The 23165-nt window shown below is 39.3% G+C and overlaps 2 protein-coding genes across 3 annotated transcripts; both read left to right on the forward strand.

The window, feature by feature from the left end:
• Positions 520–3725, forward strand: LOC109325724 (UDP-galactose transporter 2-like). 2 transcript variants are annotated; one of them, XM_019558249.1, is made up of 5 exons: positions 520–591; positions 650–1042; positions 2249–2449; positions 2808–2969; positions 3092–3725. In XM_019558249.1, exons 1-5 carry the CDS (start codon positions 535–537, stop codon positions 3473–3475), a joined length of 1197 nt encoding a protein of 398 aa, XP_019413794.1. In that variant the 5' UTR covers positions 520–534; the 3' UTR covers positions 3476–3725. The 2 variants fall into 2 exon arrangements, with proteins under 2 accessions (XP_019413794.1, XP_019413795.1); XM_019558250.1 differs by lacking the exon at positions 520–591 and having other exon boundaries at positions 757–776; positions 853–1042.
• On the forward strand, positions 17921–22780 carry LOC109325706 (uncharacterized protein At1g76660-like). The gene is made up of 3 exons (XM_019558227.1): positions 17921–18180; positions 19570–20572; positions 22130–22780. Exons 1-3 carry the CDS (start codon positions 18139–18141, stop codon positions 22333–22335), a joined length of 1251 nt encoding a protein of 416 aa, XP_019413772.1. The 5' UTR covers positions 17921–18138; the 3' UTR covers positions 22336–22780.

A 23165-nucleotide genomic window follows, 5' to 3' on the forward strand; every position in this document is an offset into this window, starting at 1 on the left:
TCAAAATTTGAAAACCCAAAATATTTATCAAATTTTTTAAATATAAATCAAATTAGTTGTTTTCAGGGTCAAATTAGTTTTTGTGTATAGTAAAACATGCTAAAATGACTAGTTTGACTCATATTTAAAAAATTTGGGATCATTTTATGTTTTTTAAGTTTTGAAAGACCAAAATAGTAAAATCGAAAAATACGAGAAACTGAATATATACTCAATTTTTTCTAACAACAAAACCCTTGGTATGTTAATGGTGATTAAATAAAATATATTGAAAATACAGAGTGGCATTCCATAAATGTTGAGGCAATTAGCAATACAAAATAAACAATTGTTAGTATTCAATTTGATTAAGACTTTATGACAAAAAAGAAGGAATATTCCATAAGAGAAACAGGGAAATGTAATTATTAACCCTGAAATAACTCCCTCCAAAATAAACAACACTGGACTCAAATACCCATCTTTCACAACCTCATATAGATATATAGATGCGATCTAAGGAAAAGAGAGAGAACCAAATAATGTGATTTGTTTATGCATTGTAGGAAGAGAGAAGAGAAACACAAATCACAATCTCACTCACTCTCTTTCTCATTCAATCTCAATTTTTCATACCATAACCCAATTCAATTACACATAACACTTTTCTTCAGATCTCTGTTTCTATAACGGTTACATTAACAACAATAATAATAATAAGCACAAATTGTATTGTGATTTTTTGGAAATGGAGAACCAAAAGAAAGTTTCAGCGATTTCCGATGTGGGAGCATGGGGTATGAATATTGTGAGTTCCGTTGGTATTATAATGGCTAATAAGCAACTCATGTCAAATGGTGGTTATGGCTTCAGCTTCGCTACTACGTTAACTGGATTCCATTTTGCTGTAACTGCTCTTGTTGGTTTGGTATCAAATGCTACGGGCTATTCGGCATCGAAACATGTCCCAATTTGGGAACTTCTTTGGTTTTCACTTGTTGCTAATACCTCTATTACTGCTATGAACTTGAGCCTTATGCTTAATTCTGTTGGATTCTATCAGGTATGAATTATGATCATATGTTTTATATGATTGTCAATTATGTTTATATGAGATGTGTCATGAGTGGATCTTGATCATATAAGCATATAGAAGTGATTGTGATAATTTGCATAATCTAGATTAAAAGGTAGTTGAAGATCATGCGATTGGTTAAACAGTCGTGTGTTTATCTTTTGATATTGATTGTTCAAATAAAATCTGATGGTTAAGATTTAGTTGATATGATTCTATTTATATTTTGTGTTTATGGACTCCTTGGATGAGAGTATTGAGGTAAATGAGTGGATACGTAAGAAAATATCGTGTGTGGAGGAGGCTGGTAACAGCTAGATACTATAAGGAATTAGAAAATGGATCAAATGGAACATGATTTGATTGAGAATGGTAGAGAGAACAAAGAAAAGAGTTAGGGGGAACCATTAGAAAATATCTCACCAACTCAATTTGTTGAAAAATTGGTTTCTAGTGGATCCCAATCGTGCCTTTTGATTCATGTAGCCAATCAGCTAGTGGTATATGGCTTGGTTGTTGTATTGAACAATTGATCCAGTCTTGAAATCCTACCCGGAGAATGTGTCAAGAAGGTCACATTGAAGGTAATGAATGGCTTGTAGAGATTAGAGAGTGTTGGTATATTTTGATTTTTAATTGATCTGCATGATTGGTTGAAGGATATAATGAGAAATTTCAAGTCTATATGGTTTTCTAGTTGACCGTCTGCAACTATGAGTGGTAGTGTCAATCTTTGAAATATTAGTACCTTAAATGATACTTGTTAAGTTGTTATGTGTCAGGAATAGCAATCCATGTTTTGTAAGTCCAAAATTATTGAATCCAGTCTAAAATTTGCACCTGGATGGGCACTTTTGTACAACACAACCTATGTAGGCATTGGACTGCTCATTAACTAAGACATTTTGTTAATGTATGCTCTCAATAATATTAACTAAGACATTATATTGTTGCAATTTCAAATTGTGCTCGACTCTTCGTTTTAGAGACATGTTTTTTAGTTGTTCCAATCATATCTCAAGCTTTTAAATATTGGGATTTGCAGCACTCACTTTTCTCACTCTCTGTCCCCGTGACGCAGATTTTAGGCCCATGCGTGTTCTAACTTTTAAATGCATCTGGTTGTGTTTTCATTTTGAGTTTTCATTGCCTCTAGTTTTTAATCTTTAATTTCTGTATTATATATGTGCACAGATATCAAAACTAAGCATGATTCCAGTGGTTTGTGTGATGGAATGGATCCTTCACAGCAAGCACTACTCAAGGGAAGTGAAAATGTCAGTCATGGTTGTGGTTGTTGGTGTTGGTGTCTGCACTGTAACTGATGTAAAAGTTAATCTCAAAGGTTTTGTGTGTGCCTGTATAGCAGTTATATCAACATCATTACAGCAAATTGTAAGTAATCATATAATGTTTCTGATGCACTGAGCAGTCAATATGGAATTTATTTCAAATTTTGTTGTGATTTCCTTTTTCCATGTCATTTTGTATATTATGAGTTCAAGTAATTGAAGGTGACTGCTAGGTGGGATTTAATTAGATGTAGAATTATCACTGAAAGGATCATTTTATTCTTTGAAGATCATGTAACTTATGGTATGCCTATGATTGTTCAAATATCAGACCAGATAGACTTCATTAACGAACACATAGCGTGGATAACATACTTTCTGGATATAAAAAGCACTTCTATTATATTCCGGTGATTATGCTATTTGTGGGATTAATTCTTCTCTTTACCTTTTTTTGACAGTCAATAGGTTCTCTACAAAAGAAATACTCAATTGGATCTTTTGAATTGCTGAGTAAGACTGCTCCTATTCAAGCCGTCTCTCTTCTTGTTTTTGGCCCATTTGTTGATTACTACCTTAGTGGCAAATTGATAACTAACTATAAGGTGTCTTCTGGTGTCATTGTAAGTGACCACCCTTTCCCCAGTTGAATCTTGTTTGTTTCTCTCTCTATTTGTTTTTAATTATACCAATTATACAAATATTGTTGCGTGGTTTATTTAGTGTTTTTTTTAAATCCCTGCAGTTCTTCATTCTTCTTTCATGCTCCCTAGCTGTATTTTGCAATGTGAGCCAGTACCTCTGCATCGGACGGTTCTCAGCTGTTTCGTTCCAGGTTTTAGGTCACATGAAAACAGTCTGTGTGTTAACTTTGGGGTGGCTGCTATTTGATTCAGAGTTAACTGTCAAGAATATAATGGGAATGGTTATTGCAGTCGCGGGCATGGTAATTTATAGTTGGGCCGTGGAGCGTGAAAAGCATGCAAATGTCAAGACCCATTCTCATGCAAATGTCAAGACCCATTCTCATGCAAAACACAGCCTAACAGAAGAAGAAATTAGATTATTGCAAGAAGGAATAGAAAAGAATCCTTTGGAGGATGTTGAACTTGCTGAGGCTAAAAGTTAGGTTGTCTCAAAGGTGGTAAATTTTGATTAGAAATGATGTTATTACTTCAATTTGATTTGTTCATTTGTTCCTTTTGTCTAGTTTACTGGCTGTAAAACTTGTGGTCTGTCTATTTACACTCGAATGATCCATTTTTAGCCGAGGTTATTTATTTCGGTTGAACTAGATTTCTAGATGAAGAAGAATATGATGTCGGTATTAAGGTGTAAAATGTGTAAACTGGTGAGAGGCAATATCAATACCCTCACACGATCTATTTTCCTTTGCTTTATATAAAGTTGAGTGCACTATCTTGGTTAAATGCCTTTTGTTAGTACTGCAATTTTTTTGCATTGGTCACCCTCATTTGGGTACAACATCTCTCCAATCTTTAGGAACAATATTATTCAATCTTTGAGCTCACATCCTCTTTTGCGCTGATCTGTATTTCATTTTCTTTGTTGGTACTTGGTACATGAAGAGAAGGAGCTAAGAGAGCAACAAAGAAATAAACTACTGCATTAGATAAGAAATGCCAATGGTACCTGATACCGACTAATGTTGCAGAAGTTGAAAATCTGGAAATGTTCATCATTTGAATCACCAAGCTTAGCTGATATACTTGCACAATTTGTCCTTATCTAAGAGAGTGATGAAAGTTAAAAACCCAGTCCTTAGCAGTGTCTTTAATCTCTTAAAGGATTGTTGCATATTTATGCACACTAGGAGGAGTCCCATTAAGCAAGTTGGCAACACCCATTCAATCAGAAAAACAAACTAACCTTCCTATTCTCCTATCAAGATTGAAGTCATGAAGAATTATCGAAATGTCCAGAGTAACCTGCAAAATCCACCACCTAGGTGCCATTCAGAGCGTAGGACAAGTAAGACCCTCGTACCGAGCTCTTTCCATGTTCCTCAAGGAACTACCTTTGACATTTAGTACCCAACCACCCGAAAGTCAAAACTAGAGGGTTCTAACAAACCCATGTCTCATTGTGAGGATTCTGACTGACCATTAGGAACACACTTTCCATTGTTGATGCAAAGTGAAATATGTTCGCTAACAGAGATGAGTTTTTTGTTTCATTTCCCACACACTCCATGTTCCGAGCATGCACAACCACCTACATTGTGCAAGGAACGTGATGCACTCTACTGTGACATTCTCTCTAATCCAACCTCGAGCTTCCGTTGGTTGGAAAAATTCTTAAACCTGAAAACCCAATGCCTCCGACACTGCCTTGGATGATGGACAGCCTCTTAGGCAATGTAGGATGCTTTTGTCTTGCCTATTACATCTCATGCAGGCACTGCCAGTAGATAAACCCTGAGCTCGTAAGGAATTGGTAGCTATGACTTCAAGGCATATTTTATCCGGGGCTGTAATCTTCCAAATCTAACTCCTGCAATAACAATGTCCTCCCTCTAGATAAATGCCATAAATAACTTGTTTTTGCAATGTAGATACACCATTTAAATGCTCCTCCCACCCAGGTGTAAGTGCCTTCCACTCTAGGATTTAACATAATATGTGTTCTGGAACATCATCTAGAGGCACTACAAGAAAAAGGTTGATCAAGTACACTAAAGTTTTAGTTGCTTCACCCAAAAAAAGGATTTAGACAATTTTACTTGAGAAAGTATACATCTTACTCTATCATTAATGAATCTATTTGTTCTTTCTAGAACTCCATTATGTTGGGTTATCTTTGGAACTGTTTTCTCAAGCATTTTCACTTGTATTCACCATCATCATTATCTACCCAAAACAAATTTTAATATATTTCCCTTTTTCTTTTAGCACTTGCATTGAAGTTCCTAAGACTTGGTCTCTAGATTTCAAAGCAAAAACTCATATTTCTAAAGTGATCATCTATAAAACGTAATAAACATAAAGCACTAGCAACAGATGTGAAAGGTTTGAATAATTAACATATGAATATAACTTTTGACCTCCATGTTCTGATTATTAAAAATTAAAAATACAATAAAAGTGTTCAACCCATGTATCGTATCTATGCTAGACATAGCACATGTGGAATGAGATATGTTATGTCTATCCACAGAAGGTCAGTTCAATTTGGCATTATGGTAGGGAGTGATGCTGTGTTGGAGAAGTTGGACCTTTTTTTAGGTATAATCAAGGGTATGTCCCATTATTCATCTGAATTAATATCTTTTAGTTGTATGACTATTTTTCGCAACAACTATTGATCCCATAATTGAAACTTTAACCTTTTAATATAGTAGGATCTTACACTACTAATGAGAAGTTGCACTTTTAATTTGTCATCATGGTTAATTTCCCAACATGAAGTCACAAACAGCTAGACCACCATGTTTTTTAATGTCTTGTATGGTGTTCCAATCAACCAAGTGGAGTCTTAATCCATGTTGTCTTTTCAAATAAAATGCCCAAGAGTGACATCAATATTGGAGTAACTATCTCTAGTTATACTTCTATTTCATTTACAAATATTATTATTTAATTCTAAAAGGTAATAGTTCTTAAATTGTTAAAGCAGAGGTTTTGGGTAAACAACATCCCTCTAGAGTACATGTACACAGAAGTTGAATTGTCAACAAATAATGGCAAAATTAGGAAATCAGGAATAAAATGAAAAAAAAAATCTAAAATTGTGTTTGAAAGACTATCTTCTATGCATTTAGCCTTTCTATGTGATTTAAGAATGAAGTAAGATAAGAAAATAGAGCGTTTTCTCCGATGAGAATATTAAAAAAAAAGATAGTGAAAAATTTGGTGTGCCTGCCACTTTTTGTTTCTCCCCTCATCAAGGTTGTTGTACCTGTATAAATCTGGGTGCTCTCTAACCCGTCCTGGGCTAGGCCTACATTCAACTTTGCTCGTATTTGCCGGCCCAGGGTAGGCCAGACCCGCTCCAGACGGGCTCAATTCTGATGTATACCATAAATGCTCCTGACACAATATAAATACTCCTGACACGCTCCTCTGACCCTATCATTAATGCGCCGCTGACTCGCACTCAATGTCAGCTAGTAGGCCTCCTACCACGCCGCCTACATATTCTACCTGCTCCCGACAAATCAACAAGAGCATATCCGCACGACAAGTAAGGACAGTCAGAGTGCATCCCTCGTACCCGTTAGGTGCTGGCCAATAATCAGATGTCATTTCAGCACTCCCTGGACCCTATAAATATGGGAGATCACACATGGAGCATAATTAATTTCTCATTCCCTCATTTATTGCTCTAACTTCTCTCTTATTTACTCATCTTATCTCTCTAGAATATTCAACTGACTTAACCGTCGGAGAACCTTTTCAGGTACCTCCCTCAGCGAGTCCAGACGACATCCGACCAGATCCCCTGATTCTTCACTTTCTGCTACATATTCATCACCGATCTTTCTACACCAGTTACTGACCATTCCCTCTTAGCAGCAAAGAACATTGACGCCGTCTGTGGCTTACCTACAACATGGTGACCACCCGTAACCAAACTCAACCACCTAGCCAAACAGAACTACTTAACACAAACATTCCCCCAAATCATGATACCCCTTCCATTGACCCCCCAACACTGGTACAACTATCTCAACAGGCTAGCCAAAGTCATCCACCCAACCCCATCCTATAAGCACCCACTACCCAACAACTACTCCACATGATCCAAACTCAAGGCTAAATTATCCAACAACAGGCTCAACCACTAGCCGAACTTCGCCAACATAGACCTGAACCTAGTAACGGACCCTCACAACCAGTTTCCGATGAGCACGCCACTGAATCCGCCGAAGTGTCTAGGCTAATAGCCCCCAAACACGAAAACCACTCACATAACTCAACCCCTCAGCCACAGCTCCTCACGAGCAAGACATCCTTTCACAAAAACCATAATGTCTTCACCACTCCCTAAACATCTTACCTGACCTAGCAACATTGACCAATACGATGGAACAAGTGACCCACAAGATCATTTAGATGCCTTTGAAGCCTCAATGCTTTTCCACGGGGCCACTGACCCCATCATGTGCCGAGCATTTCCCATCACTCTGAAACGTGCTGCCTTACATTGGTTTACTCGGCTCGCACCAAACAATATTGATCAATAGGCCACTCTCGCCAACGGATTCAACATCCGCTTCACATCCAACAAAGAGAAACCTCAGTCTTCCTACACCCTGTCTGGTATACGGCAGTAGTCACATGAACCCCTTTGAGCTTACCTAGACAGATTCAACTTGGAGGCCATGAAGGTTCGCACCCTGAGCCCAGAAGTGACAGTGCATATTTTAGTGACAGGCGTACAGGATGGCCTCTTCAGACATGAGTTGGCTAAATATTTAGACCTCACAATAGAAGAACTCTGATCTAAGGCTCAACAATTCATCAATCTAGAAGAAACCCATCCTAACCGCCCACCCACTGAGCATAGAGAATACCAACTCCCCTCACGGGAAGCCAAACGCCCAAAAACACACGAACACCCTCGAGATGATCCACCCTGACCGCCCAAAAAACCTAAATACACCTCCTACACCCCCTTCAATGCTAGTCATACTAGAATCTTGCAAGAAGTTATGACCACCCACTTAGTCCAGCTCCCCAAACCTAATTCGTGCAGGAAATTAGGGACTCAAGACCGCTCCAAATATTGTGATTTCCACACCTTCTTTGGACATATAATAGAAGAGTGTACCAAGTTTAGGGACACTATTGAAGACCTGATTCAAGATGGACACCTTCGATGATTTATTGCTCGGACCCGCCAAGAGCGATCACCACCTCGACGTCGATCGAGTCCTCCTCAGAGACGTTCCCCTCCAAAAACTCAACAAGAACGCCCTCCGAACAGAGACCGGGGAGACTGATGCCACTATAGCAATAGGCGACAACGGAGTCCGGTGGACATCAACACCATATCGGGAAGATTCGCTACTGGCGGTATATCCAGGGCAACCCAGAAAAGGTATGTCCAGGAAGTTATGAAATCAACTGTTTGGAAACCTCACTAGTATCAAGACCATCAGGCAGCACCCCCGATCTCTTTCGACGACTATGATTATGAAGGCGTCGTCCGTGGTCATGACGATCTCCTCATCATCACCGTCAAAATAAACAATAAAAAGGTAGGACGTTTATTTGTTGACCAATGCAGTTTGCGGATATCATGTTTCATGATCTGTTCACAAAGATGGAACTCAAAGACAAGGATTTGTTGCCTTATGATGGACAACTTGTCGGTTTCACTGGACAGGGAATCACCCCCTGAGGCTATGTTGATATATGGCTAAAGGTCGGAGAGCAACCTCTAACCCGGACGATTCAAGCAAAGTTCTTGGTTATCGACTGTGTCTCAGCCTACAACGCCATACTCAGACGACCCACACTCAACCATCTCGAAGCAATAGTCTCCACCCCACATCTTTGCATGAAATTTATTTCATCCGACCTCAGGGTATGCACAGTTACGGGAGACCAGCAAAGGGCAAAGAGTTGTTATCAAATGAGTCTTCGGCCGAACCACGCTACAGTACAGGCGCCACACCCCAGAAAAAATAGTGGGGCGTGCACCTAGTGGAGCTAGATGCTAGAGTAGATGCGGAAGTGTTACATCCTCAGCCAGAAGGAGAAAAAACCTCCCTTCAACTCGGCCCCTTAAAATAAAATCTGGTATATATCGGTCGTACTCTCAACGAAGCTCAGAAATCGAAACTAATCAAGTGCCTGAAAACCAACAGGGATCTTTTTGCCTGGTCCACTGAGGACATGCCCGAAATCGACCCCTCAGTCGCCAGCCATCGACTCACGACAAATCCGAAGGCGAAACTAGTGGCCCAGAAGAAAAATAAAGATGGGCATCAAAAGAATATCTGAGGTTATTCAGAAGGTCTCAAAATTGCTAGAGGCCGGGTTTATCCGAGAAATAGCGTATACAACCCGGCTGTCAAACGTCATGTTGGTCAGAAAACCATCTGAGAAGTGGTGGATGTGTGTGGATTATACAGACTTGAACATAGTATGCCCAAAAGATTCATACCCCCTCCCAAATATAGATCATCTTATGGACAATTCCTCCGAGTATCAATTTCTGTCATTTATGGATCTTATTCTGGATATAATTAGATCCCTATGTACCCCCCGGATCAAAAGAAGACTGCATTCATTACACCCAAGGCGGCTTATTGGTACACAGTCATGCCATTCGGTTTGAAAAATGTAGGGGCCACATACTAGAGAATGATGAACACCGTTTTGGGGATCAGATTGGGAAGAATGTGGAGGTCTATATGGACGATATGATCACCAAGAGTCTGCCAACGGAAGATCATGTGACTATCCCGAATGCCATTTTTGGCCGGTTGCGCAAGTTTAATATGTGCCTCAACTCATACAAGTGTACATTCGGAGTCGAAGCCGGCAAGTTCTTGGGATTTCTGCTAACAAGTCGGGGTATTGAGGCCAACCCAGCAAAGTGCCAAGCAGTTATAGACATGCGTATCCCGAGATCAGTTAAAGAAGTCCAGCAACTTAATGGCCGGTTGGCGACCTTGGCTAGGTTTCTCCCTGTATTCGCCAAACACTCCCTCCCACTTTTCCAGCTCCTAAAAAAATGCAACACTTTCACTTGGTGGAAAGATTGTGAAACAACTTTCCAAACTTTCAAGCAATACCTGGCTGCTTCTCCCGTGCTTTCAAACCTGCTGAGACACTATATGTCTACTTAGCAGTAATAGATGAGGTCATAACAACCACCCTAATTAGAGAGAGTGAAGATGGCCAGCACCCAGTATACTTCACCAGCAAGGTGTTACATGGCCCAAAACTCAGGTACAGAAGTTGGAAAAGGTCGCTACACCCTCCTAATGGCAACTAGACAACTACGTCAATACTTTCAATCCCACCCTGTGGTGGTCCAAACCAAGCAGCCAATCCATAAGATTTTGTACAAACCAGAACTAATTGGGCGAATGATCTCCTGGTCTATCGAACTCTCACAATTTGATATTCGTTATGAGCCCAGAACGGACATCAAAAGCCAAGTACTATCCGAGTTCGTCACCGAGTTAATCACGCAACCTGGTAGTTCTGAGCAAATATGGACTATCTATGTCGACGGTTCATCAAACCCCCGGGGCAATGGAGCATGGGTCTTATTAGATAACGGCCAAGGAATTATAGTCGAGCATTCACTCACCTTCACCTTCCCTACATCAAACAATAAAGTAGAATATGAAGCATGCATTGCTGGTCTACAGTTGGCTAGAGAAATAGGAGCGGAAAAGGTCTCCATATGCAATGACTCTCAACTCGCAGTCTCTTGATTATAGGTACCTACCATACAAAAGATGTGTTACTCGAGAAATACCTGGCTACGGTTAAGGAACTGATGGCCAAGTTCGACACGACCTCCATCCAACATGTCCCAATGGAGCAGAATATCTAGGCAGACATTTTGTCCAAATTAGCAAGCACAAAGAGCCCGAGTAACAACCCAGTCTCATGACCATCGAGCAAATACAGATCCTGGACGATTGGATCGGTCCAATCATCAGATACTTAACTAAAGGGGACTTGCCGGCAGATCAGAAGGATAGGCAAAGGTTTCTCAGGCACAGTTCGTGGTTCATGATAGTGCAAGACTGTTTGTACCACCATGGTTTTTCTACTCCAATGCTTAAATGTCTCGGCCCCAATAGAGCTCAATATGTCCTCCAAGAAATCCACGAAGAGAGTTGCGGTCATCATCTCGGTGCAACATCACGAACCAAGAAATTACTCCGACCCGAATATTATTGGTTGACCATGGAAAGAGATGCCTCCGACTACACCAAAAAATGCACACCCTGTCAATTGTTTGCCGACCTCTACAACGCTCTGCATGTAGAGCTAACAACCACAATGACCCCGTGACCATTTTATAGATTGGGTATGGACATTCTGGGACCACTCCCACCGGCAACCGGACAACTTAAATTCCTGATAGTGGCGGTCGACTACTTTACTAAATGGATCGAAGCTGAGCCATTGTCCAATATCACGGCGACCAACATCTGGAAATTTACTTCGAGGAATATCATAACACGGTTCAGGATACCTGCTGCAATTGTCATGCGAGGGATAAAAAGAAGACAGCAAGAGGCCAATAGAGCATGGCTAGAACAATTACATCATGTCTTGTGGGCATACCGCATAACTCCTCACTCCACCACCGTGGAATCATCTTTTAATTTTACTTACGGGGTCGAGGCTATGATCCCAGTAGAGATCGGCGAGCCCATATGGCGAATAATGCACTTTGATGAAACTGCCAACTCGACCATCTTGAGATACATCCTGGACTAGATAGAAGAGAAGAGAGACCGTGCCAGAATCAGAGAAACCATCATAAAAAAAGGACCACTGAAAGGTATAACAGAATTGTGATGCCATGAGATTTTGAAGCAAGCTATTAAGTGCTCAGGAGGACTGATGTCAGCAAGGCAAAAGGCAAGCTAGCACCCAATAGGGAAGGATCCTACAAGATAACCAGCAAACCCGATAAAGGGGCCTACAAGCTCGAAGACCTGGCGGGGAAGGAGATCCCCCATACTTGGAACACGACGAACCTATGACAATTTTGCTTAAAAAATGTAAATTATATGCCAGACCTTTTAACGGTTGAGCAAATGTAATCAAACCAACTTATATGTTAACAATGTATTATTTAGATGTCTTTTACAAGCCACTCTTGGTCGCCAATAGTATACCCCTTAGAGGCATGGGCCAGTTCCCCCCTGACGGTGGTTCATTCTACAAATCCAAGTCAGGACCAAGTCCTCTTGGTCGCCGACAATATACCTCTCAGAGGCGTGGGCCAGTCCCCCCTAACGGCGGTTCATCCTGCAAACCCAAGTCAGGACGAAGTCCTCTTGGTCGCCAACAATATACCCATAAGAGGCATGGGCTAGTTCCCCATAACGACGGTTCATCTACAAACCCAAGCCATAATCAAGTCCTCTAAGTCGCGAGCAGTATACCCTTGAGAGGCGTGGGCCAGTCCCCCTTGACGGTGGTTCATCCTACAAACCCAAGTCAGGACCAAGTCCCCTTGGTCACCAACAATATACCTCTCAGAGTCGTGGGCCAGTTCCCTCCCTGACGGCGGTTCATCCTACAAACCCAAGCTAGGACCAAGTCCTCTTCATCACCAATAGTATGCCCCTCAGAGGCATGGGCCAACCACCCACTCAGGATGGCCCAACCTAAATCTGGATGTTCAACACTACTCGTTCAGGTTCATTATTATTTGATTCACTGGACGATCGCTGATGGCCAGGTTCTGCTCCTCCCTAACCTTTAGTGCTTCAGTGTACTTCTTCTCCATCTCATGAAGGTCAGACGAATGTCGCTCTTGGAGGTTGGCCACATCATCACCCTCGAGGTATTTGGCCACCGAAGCAGCCAGAACCCTTGCCTCCCAGACTCTTCTCAACATGTCGGTCACCGGTATGGCGTCCATTGACTCCAGGACCCCAGGGCTGAGTAGACTGTTTTCAACTGCCTTGGGAATATGGTACATAAAGGAAGGCTTGAAAAAAGCTTTCCCTTTGCCACCTCCAAGGGACTTCCCCTTAGCCGAATCCTCAGTACAAGGAGTAAGGGTAGGAGGAAGCCCAACTTCATCCCTGGTCAGATTGACTGGATGGACGTCAGTCGGGGCGGGCACGACGAGAGTCGGAGGTTCAAAACGTATAGGTACGGTGAGAGTAGGAGGCTCAGAGCATGCGGGCAAGACCTGCGTTGGACCAGTGAATGAACCATCCCCCCGAGAAGATTCCAGATGGGAAGGTGAGTCAAACCTCGCCTTTTGGTGACCTCCGCGCTTTTCCTCTTCAGAGCAGCCCTCCTTAGAAGACTTGATCGATCAGATTGGTCACCCATAGCAGCTGCTGGAAAAAAGAGAAAAAGAACAAGTAAGAACCAAACAAAAATATTCAAAAAAGTAAATAAGTGCAGATGCTCACCGACTTCTGCCTTAAAAATATGATCTCCCTGAACTAACTTATAACACACCACAACCCGACCATCCTTTATTCAGGATAACATCTCATCTGCCACCTCCCTCTCCCGGGAACTCAGCTGATCGTACGAGAAGCTAAATGACTTAGCCGGTTTTTTATGGATCCCCATATCCCAGGAAAACGGGAATCGATGTTGACCATCGGTCCCATATGCCTAAGTGAGCTGCTCACCGACCACTTTTATCCGGAAAGATCGGTCTTCCACCCCTTCACGAATCCCTCAAAGGCCTAGAAAAGGGCACGCCCGTTTCCGGACTGAAGCGATGTCCATCCATGCTGGCTAGCATTATTCTCGTCCTTGTTGGTGTTGTGCGCCACTCGAAACATCCAGAAGAATAAGCGAAGTGTGCATGGACGTTCCATGACCTCGCAGAAGATGTTGAAATCCCGGGTGAACCCCCAAGAGTTAGGGTGAAGTTGAGAAGGAGCTAATTCGAGATGTTGCAACACCTGGACAGTCCACCCATCGAAAGGAACCCTCACGCCAATCCGGCAGCAGAAATACTCGTACATATAAAAGCTATGACGATAGCCGCTCTCCATGAAGATATCCTGCCAGACTCGTTCCTTCTTGGCCGGACTACGTATTGAGATGCATTCAGTTGAGTAAGCTAGCACGTCCACCCGAGGTTGTTTGTCCGGCGAATAGAAGGAAGCGCTACCAACAACCTCCCGGTCAACCCACCAATAAGGTGACTCTAGGCCTATCATCTTCGGCGGGAGCGTATATTGGTCAACACGATCAGTGAAATTCCTCCCCATATGTGACCTGTCATCAGAAGAAGTGTCAGACTCTAAATTGGATATACCATCTAAGACCGAAACCCACTTCTTGTAAAAGGTCGCCCGGTCAAGGAGATCACCCTCGCTCTTGCTACCTCCCCCCCCCCTTAAGTCGCGCAAAAGGGTAGGAAGAGACAACTGCCGAGACCGTCCCCGGATAGACCGACGCCTTCGATGACTGAAAATGGGGGATGTAAAGATAGGTGGGGACCCGGACAAGATCTCTAAATTGTCTGAGCTTGAATCCCCTCCGAGCATAATTAACGAAATAGAAAGGAAATGAAATTACCGGTTGAAGGAGACTGAAGGTAAGGAGACTTCTGGAAAGAAAAAACTCGCCCGGATTCAAGAATGATTAGAAGGTCGGCAGGAAACAAGATGAAGAACCTATAAAGGAAGAATCCCCTACTTATAGAAAAATATCCAAGCCTAGATCTCCCTGATGGCCTAGCCCAAATGCACATCCATCCGTCCAAAAAACACTCGAGAGCAATCTAACGGTAGCACAGATCCAAGCGTTCGAAAAGAAACGTGCAGACACGTCGATTGGCCATCCCAAGCTCAGACGAAATGCCAAGAGTCCTTCCACGTGTCCGACGAGGATGGAAAGCCATCATAACCTACGCCTATGCATAGAGGCTATTTACACCCATCAAGCTGGAACTTCCTAAGTCTATCACCTCGGCTCGCCTTCGACCGACCTAATAGACTAGGGGCAACTGTTCTACCCGGATAAATCCGGGTGCTCTCTAACCCACCCCGGGCTAAGCCTACATTCGACCTTGATCATACTTGTCCGCCCAGGGTAGCCCAGACCCGCTCCAAATGGTCCCACTTCTGATGTATGCCATAAATGCTCCTAACACAACATAAATGATCCAGACACAACATTAATGCTCATCTGACCCTGTCATTAATATGTCGCTGACTCGCTCTCAATGTCAGCTAGTAGGCCGCTTACCATCCCGCCTGCACATTCTACCTGCCCCCGAGAAGACGACAAGAGTAGATCCGTAGGATAAGTAAGGACGACCAGAGTGCATCCCCTATACCCGTTAGGTGCTGGCCAATAACCATATGTCATCTCAGCACTCCCTGGACCTTATAAATAAGGGAGATCACATATGAAGTAGAATTAATTCCTCGTTCCCTCATTTATTGCTTCAACTTCTCTCTTATTTACTCTTCTTATCTCTCTAGAATATTCAACTGACTTGATCGTCAGAGAACCTTTTCAGGTACCTCCTCCAGCGGGTCCAGATGACATCCGACCAGATCCCATGATTCTTCACCTTCTGCCTGATATTCATCACCAGCTTTCTACACCAGTTACTGACCATTCCCTCTTAACAGCAAATAACAAAGGTGAAAAATGAATGAGGAGAGTATTGTATTTGTAAAATATAATTTTACCTTTCAAAATCACTTCAAAAAAGTAATATAACAATGATTTTGTTTCCTATTTATAAAAAAATCATCTTTTTTCCCCTCTCATATCAATAACTCTTAAAATTCCCTATCTATTATGTGACATAAAAAATGCTAAAAAAACTAATTTGGTCCAATCATTTTTGTTTTGGAAAGATTTTGAGTCTTTTAATTTTCTAGATATCAAATTGTACAAGCAATTTTTTTGAAGAAACCAGAATAAATATTTAGTCTTTTTTTTTGTTTAAATATGTTTTCAAAAAGAAAAAGTTTTCGTAGTGCATACCTAGAAAGTACAAACTAGCACCTTTATGGGATTATTGAATGACTTTTGATAATATCAAGGGCGTTTATGCCCAATGTTTTCTGTAAATTATCTCTTTCCTTGTGAAAGTCTCTTTGTGTAATTATTCTACAAACCTAAAATATGAACACATTTATTTACAGCGTATAAAGAGTATAACTTTTTTTCTTTGGTGTGCATTGTAAATAGTTGATTAGCATCTTTTTAACACTTTTATTTTTGTAAAACAATAAAATATATTTTCTTAACTCACAAAAGGTGATTTGATTGATAAACAAACCTAAATACCAATAGGTTATTGGTCTAGTGGTGTAAGGTCCCACTAGATCCATATGATGACCAAAAGGTGAAAAATTCAATTTCTGATAATGACACTTGTTGGGATGAGCAGTCACGCATGACGCACCCCGAAAAAAAATTAGTTTCTTACTCAAAAATAAGAAAATATCTTTGGTAGTACAAAAAATCTTAACAACTACCTACATATAGATAATGCTATGAGAAACTTAGTAAAGAAAATAATAAATTTGCTAGGTTTAATTATATAATAATTGCATACATTGCGTTGCATATGCACTACTACAATGAGACTTTCATGTTTTCCATCTAGTAGATTTTGATTGAACAAATTAAGAAAATTGTCATGTTTAATTAGGAAAGTGTTATGTTTTTGTAAAATTTCAATCAAATGGTCATTAATTAAGTTGATAATGGATCAATTGAGACACATATATATGGAGAGAGGATAAAACAATTTATACTCGTTAAGTAATATGAATTACACCTAATCTTAACCTTTTATTTTGTCTTGGTAAAAAACATTGTAGAATCCTAAGTTATACAATCATGTGACATTTTCTCCTTTCTTTAGTTTGATTCTTTCTTTTGGCCAATCTTCTTTCTCTCATCTATTCTTTTTTCCTCTTAACAAAGTCATCACTCTTGTCTCTCAACATAGTGTATTTTTCATACTTGTTGTTGCCCCAATTTATTTAAGGACATAGTAGGAAAAAATGAAGAAAAATTATATTAACATTAGGATGGATAGAGAGAAAATTTGTAGAAAGATGCATTTGTAAACTATTAAGGGAGCAATTTTGATCAATTATTTGATTACAATTGACTGAAAAATATTGAGTCAGAATGACTAATATGACACACACAACATATCCACCATCATACCGATAAAAAATATGTTTTAAAATATATTAGATATTATGATTTTCCTATTACTTTGATGTATATAATCTAATCACTTTTCTCTAGAGTTATCTATATGATAAAACTACTAGATATAAAGTATGAACATTAACTTATTAAAATGATTTTTATATTAAAATATTTTTATTTTCATTTCATATTGATATAAGAAAATTATTAAACATATATTACCATCCATCATGTTATAAATATTTATACATTAGTTATTATATATGATATTATTAAACTTAATCATAGTAGATATCCAGCTCCATGGATGGCGACCTATTCACATGAGCAAATATATGATGAGACAATAGTTGCATTCTAAAAATTAAAATGCAAATATAAATTGATTAGAAAATCAACCCATATGATAAAATATATATAAAATGCACATGCATGAACATATGATAAATTATAAAATTGTCAAAATATCAATAATAAATTCTTGAATAACAATTATATTCTTGAAGTCCAGCCATGTTAGAAAGCAAAATCCTACCTTATATATGTCCACTTCTTATCCTCTAAACTACAAGCATGCTTTTTTTCTCAGTAAAATTAATATAAAAAACAAAAACAAAAGAAAAAGCACACATCTCTATCTCTTTCTGTCACTTTTTTTTTGTCCTTTTCTCTATCTTCATCACACTTAATCCTTTTCGCTTTTGTCTTTCTTTATCATTAGATTTTTTTGCATATGCTAACATAAATTAAATAAATTACTACCTTAATATTCTCCTTCATTTCTTCCCTTAACATCAAAGTTCCATTTCCTTATAATGGTGTCACCTTCTGAAGAAGAAATGTGAGTAAGTTAGTGTGAAAAGAAGAAAAAAAGTTCCATTTGTGTTGCTTATTTAAGCTTACTAGAGAGTGTAACTACCATTCCTCAAAAGCTATTATCTTTATCTAAATGGGTTCTGAGCAAAACCGATTTCCTCAACAGCATGAAAGGGTATACCTCTTTCTCTCTCTCTCACACACACACTTAGGCTCATGCATTATTGTATGTAAAATTTTGTTTCTGAATGATTCAAGATTGTTCCTTTTATGAAAATCCTTTGCTTTGTGACTGAAAGATTGTGTTTTTGGGCTTAGATCTGAGTTACCTTGCACATAACCAAACTGGGTATCTTCAATTTTGTTTGTTTTTACTCTTATAATAATCATATCACTTTCTCAGATCTCACATAAAAAACAACCTTAATTGCTTATTGAGTTTCTGTTATCACTTGCATATGTTTGTTTTTAACAGCATTATGGTTTGAGGATATTATCTTGTTGGTCTACCTTAGACAGATGTAATGGTTCATTTTTAACTTGGTTGGATCTGATGGCTCAATTATTAGTTCTTTTCATGCTGTCACATTTTATCATAAAACTGAAGCTTTTATTTAGAAATTCTTCCAAGTGAAGAAAGATGGATCTACTTTAATTCCTTTGGTGCTAATTAATATTTTCTTTTTACATTTTTCGGGTTTAATTTCAAGTGTTTAGCTAAAATTTAGATCCTTAGTATCACATCCTCAAGTGTCTATATGCAATGGGAAATGTTGAAAGATGCAAAACTGTTTTCATTATTAATGCTTTGAATCAGCTTGTACTGCATTTTTGTACATAACTGTTTTTTCTTGTAATAGCAATCTCCCGTCTGAAATGTTAGTAACGGTTTTTCATGATAAGGATCGCGTGCACAATAGCACTGCTGTTATGCTATATTGTGTTAGGTAAACCTTGAGTTTGAAATGCTACTGATAACCCTCTATGCCAAAACTGTGGGTACTGTCATTAGTCTTGTGGGTATCAAGGTTTGATATCTAGTATGTGATATAGATAAGAAATCAAAGTATCAAACCCCTTCTTTTAGTAACTAAGTAGAGAGTTTCTGTAATTTTTTGTTGGCATATAGAGAAAACCTGCCACTTATAATAACTGAGTATTTAATTTCCTTCATTTCTTTCAATAGCCAGTAGATATTTTTTATTTCTTATAATAGAAATGTAGCCTTTTCTTCCTCCTTTATTGTTTGTGGGTTGTTTATCTTGTCCCGATGACGTCGATTACTCATTATGATATGGTAAATCTCATTTTATTGTATGTCACATGAATATGCCTAATTTAGTTTCGGCATGAAATGGTGAGCTGATACTGTTAAAATTTAATAAAATGATAATGATTGGTACTTGAGTGGAGGCGTGAAAAGGTGTAAATATGTTCGGAAGGTTGGGTTATGGTTAAAAACTTGGATTTACATTCCGAAGTTATTGTTTCATTTTTGTATCTACCTGTTACTGATTTCCTTTTTCCTTTGAGTAACTCTATATTGCTTGACTTGTATTGACAGCGAAAGAGGTGGGGAGGATGTTTGGGTGCATTTTCCTGTTTTGGTTCACAGAAAGGTGGCGGGAAGCGCATTGTACCTGCGTCTCGCATTCCCGAGAATAATGGCTCAGCCGCTCAGCCAAATGGGCCTCAAGTAGTTGGGTTGGCCAATCAAGTTACAGGAGTCGCTCCTTCACTCTTAGCCCCGCCTTCCTCACCAGCATCCTTCACACAATCTCCCCTTCCTTCAACTGCACAATCACCTAATTCTTACTTGTCATTATCTGCTAATTCACCCGGTGGTCCTTCATCTTCAATGTTTGCTACCGGACCATATGCACATGAAACACAACTGGTGTCTCCTCCAGTCTTCTCAAACTTTACTACCGAGCCATCAACTGCTCCTCTCACTCCCCCACCAGAGTTGGCTCACTTAACAACTCCCTCATCCCCGGACGTACCTTATGCTCGATTTCTCTCACTATCTCTCGAGAATGGAAAATATGGAAGGACTGGGTCTGGGAGGCTGTCCGGGCATGACACAAATGGTGGCACGATAGCATCCCAAGACACAAATTTCTTCTGCCCTGCTACCTACGCACAATTCTACTTAGAACAAAATCCGTTTCCTCATAATGGTGGGAGGTTAAGTGTTTCGAAAGATTCAGATGTTCAATCTACTGGTGGAAATGGACATCAGAATTGGCATGCTAGAAGTCCTAAGCAAGATGTGGAAGAAATAGAAGCTTATCGAGCATCATTTGGTTTCAGTGCAGACGAGGTTTTCACTACCACACAATATGTGGAGATTTCTGACGTAAACGAAGACTCATTTACCATACTGCCCTCCACTGCTGGCAAGACAATAATGGAAGAAAACATAGAGCCTTCATTGATGAAAGAAGGATTCAAAGCTCAGGAGATGCAAATGGTATTTCCAACTCTGAAAAGCCTTAGATTAGATCCAGGTCATGCTGGCGGCAAGGAAGCACACAATCAGGTCTCGGTATGTCAAGGATATGAAGGTATGCCGTAAACACTTGATCTGAAATATGATTTGTTTCATTGCATGTCGAGGGAATCATGGAAATAAAAAAGGAAGTAGAGAAGCTCACTTTTAAATAATTATGATTTGGTTTCTATATATAGGGTTTCCCGAACGACTCTACCTGATATTTAGAATGAGTATGTTAGCAAACATGTGCCCAAGCTTTTTGTCAAAGAAACAGCTTTTAATTTGTAAAAACAACTTTGTTGGTAAGGAAATTTTAGTAAATTTCTTTTATCATAAATTTCTAAAAAAAATTATTTTCTTCTCTCCACTCCCCTAATCATTCCCTCATACGTTGGGCATAACCATTTCCCTCCTCTAGCCGAGCCATTCCACCTGTCACCTACCACCTTGTCAGAACTCGGTGATCACTGATTGCACACCTCACCTAAATCCCATTTTTATATTCTGCTCTCTTCTCTCTCCGCCATTTCATTGCTGTGCCACCCCATTGCTGCACACACTGTATTGCTGTTCAGTGCCGACATGTAAATATTTTAATCTCCTTCATTGTTGTATTTTATTTAGTGATCTGCATGTCTACATACTACATTATCTTTTGTTTTTGCGGAATGACATGATTGTGCACTGTTGTTTTTTATTGATAACATCAACCAGTTATTGTATACGTGTTTATCTAAATAAAGTTCCTGAAGGTGATGGGTGTGTGAAGAGTGCATGGTGATGTCAGATTGCCTAAAATCTGAAGTCCAGTGGATATTGGAATAGTTCAAATCTTCACATGCTTTGTTCAGATTCACACGCATACAGTAACTGGTTGAAGAATGAGAAATAGAACACAGCCATTTCACTTCCCCAGAAAGAAAAAAAGGAGCTATGTAGTGTATAGACATCATGCAGATCGTGAGAATAAAAATACACTAATGCACCACAATAAATTAAAATATTTATACGTAGCACTGAATGGTGGTAATGAAATGGATGAAAAAAATTGAAAGTTGTGTACCATAGTAAGTAGCTAGTTAGATATGGATAAAGCGGAATGAAATATATGACGTGAATGGTTAATCACCAGATCTAATCCTACACGAAAACTCAATTCTCTGCTTATCATCAAAATTGGAAAAACTGGGATTTGATATAAAAGATTCCTAGTAAAAAGAAATTCATGAGGAAGTGGGATCTCTTTAGAGTCTACTTCAGTATTTAGAATTTGGTTAACCCGTAAAGCAAGTATAAAGATGCATCTTCGTGAACTCGATTTTTTGGCAGAAAATAGCCAAAAATATAAAAAGGTGGCCCAATGCACGAAGCTCACCTAGTGGGGTCTGGGGAGGTTAGATATACTCCTAGCCTTACCCTTGCAACTAAAGAGGCACAATATATAACTAGCAATTTTCTGTTAAAACATTGGTTTCCTCTAGTTAGATATAAAATTTGGAGGGTGATTTGGAGGTACAGCAGTTCTATCAATTTAGCCGAGTAGGATGTTTTGGGTCTTTGCTTCAATGTTTTCATACTGTTTTTTATCTACCTGTAATCAACCATCTTCTTTTCTTGCGCCTCTCAGATCATAAATCGCAAGGGCATTATAGCAACAGTTCTGGATTAAGTACACCAACCCTCACGGATGAGGAAGATATATTCTCAAAAATGGGGCCATCCAGAAGCTGCAAGAAATATAAGACAGGGTTATCTTGCTCTGATGCCGAGGTCGAGTATAGGAGGGGAAGAAGCTTAAGAGAAAGAAAGGGGAATGTGATATGGCATGACTAAAACAAAGTTAGTTAATCTGTCCAAGAACAGATTGTCTCTTATAATGTGTATTAATTTGCAAGCTTCCTTTGAAGAAAAAAGGGCAGAAGAAGAAAAACTCTCGGGGTTCGCTAATAGATGTGATCTAACCGTAGATCTAACCAATTCTGTGTCCCTCGTGTGTTTGACCGGATCGATGAATGTAGTCTCTTATATTTTGTTGAAGCCGAGTCCAGAATCATGTTTTAAGTGAATGAAGTTTGGTTTTAACAAAGGGCTAGTAGTGGCTTGTGAACTTATGCAAACCCCTGTCATTGTAAACCTGGTGTACCAGCTGTATCTTTTGCATTATACAAATCTTATTTACATATCGTGCAAAAGTTTGTAGATACTTTGTAAGAAAAATATTTTGTAAGGAGTGGTAGGTAATTAGCATTTTATTTCTAATGAATATGAATTTGAAATATGTAGAAAGTAAGAAAGTGATTTTGAAAAAAACCACCAAAGGGTAGATAGAAGCAAAGAGTTGCTAAGAGAGACTCATGTTAATGTGACATAGGTGATATTTTTGCACTGTAGGTTATACTAATAGTTGCATAAAGAAAGTAATCCTTTCAAGTCTACAACTACTCACAAACGTCCTCTTTACATGTTTTCACAGTTTAGGTTCATTTAGATTAATTAAAAAATTGAAGGGCAATTCTTGTAATTGTGAATAATTGAATGCAAGTGTTTCAAGTTGCCTCTTTATAAAATAAGAGAATGTCTGTGCATTGTCAAGTTCAACACAATGTGCAAATTTAATTTGTTAAAACAAATCATACATGATACAAGATCAATGGTTGCTACAT

The sequence above is a fragment of the Lupinus angustifolius genome, chromosome LG13 (assembly GCF_001865875.1).
Source record: "Lupinus angustifolius cultivar Tanjil chromosome LG13, LupAngTanjil_v1.0, whole genome shotgun sequence".
NCBI lineage: Eukaryota > Viridiplantae > Streptophyta > Magnoliopsida > Fabales > Fabaceae > Lupinus > Lupinus angustifolius.

Excerpts from the sequence above, each read along its gene's own strand:
- LOC109325724 (XM_019558249.1), top strand. The coding sequence starts at position 535 with ATGCATTGTAGGAAGAGAGAAGAGAAACACAAATCACAATCTCACTCA. Across the intron at positions 2,450-2,807 it reads CAACATCATTACAGCAAATT|TCAATAGGTTCTCTACAAAA; the intron begins GTAAGTAATCAT and ends TTTTTTTGACAG. Across the intron at positions 2,970-3,091 it reads AGGTGTCTTCTGGTGTCATT|TTCTTCATTCTTCTTTCATG; the intron begins GTAAGTGACCAC and ends AAATCCCTGCAG.
- LOC109325706 (XM_019558227.1), top strand. The coding sequence starts at position 18,139 with ATGGGTTCTGAGCAAAACCGATTTCCTCAACAGCATGAAAGG. Across the intron at positions 18,181-19,569 it reads TTCCTCAACAGCATGAAAGG|CGAAAGAGGTGGGGAGGATG; the intron begins GTATACCTCTTT and ends TTGTATTGACAG. Across the intron at positions 20,573-22,129 it reads GGTATGTCAAGGATATGAAG|ATCATAAATCGCAAGGGCAT; the intron begins GTATGCCGTAAA and ends TGCGCCTCTCAG.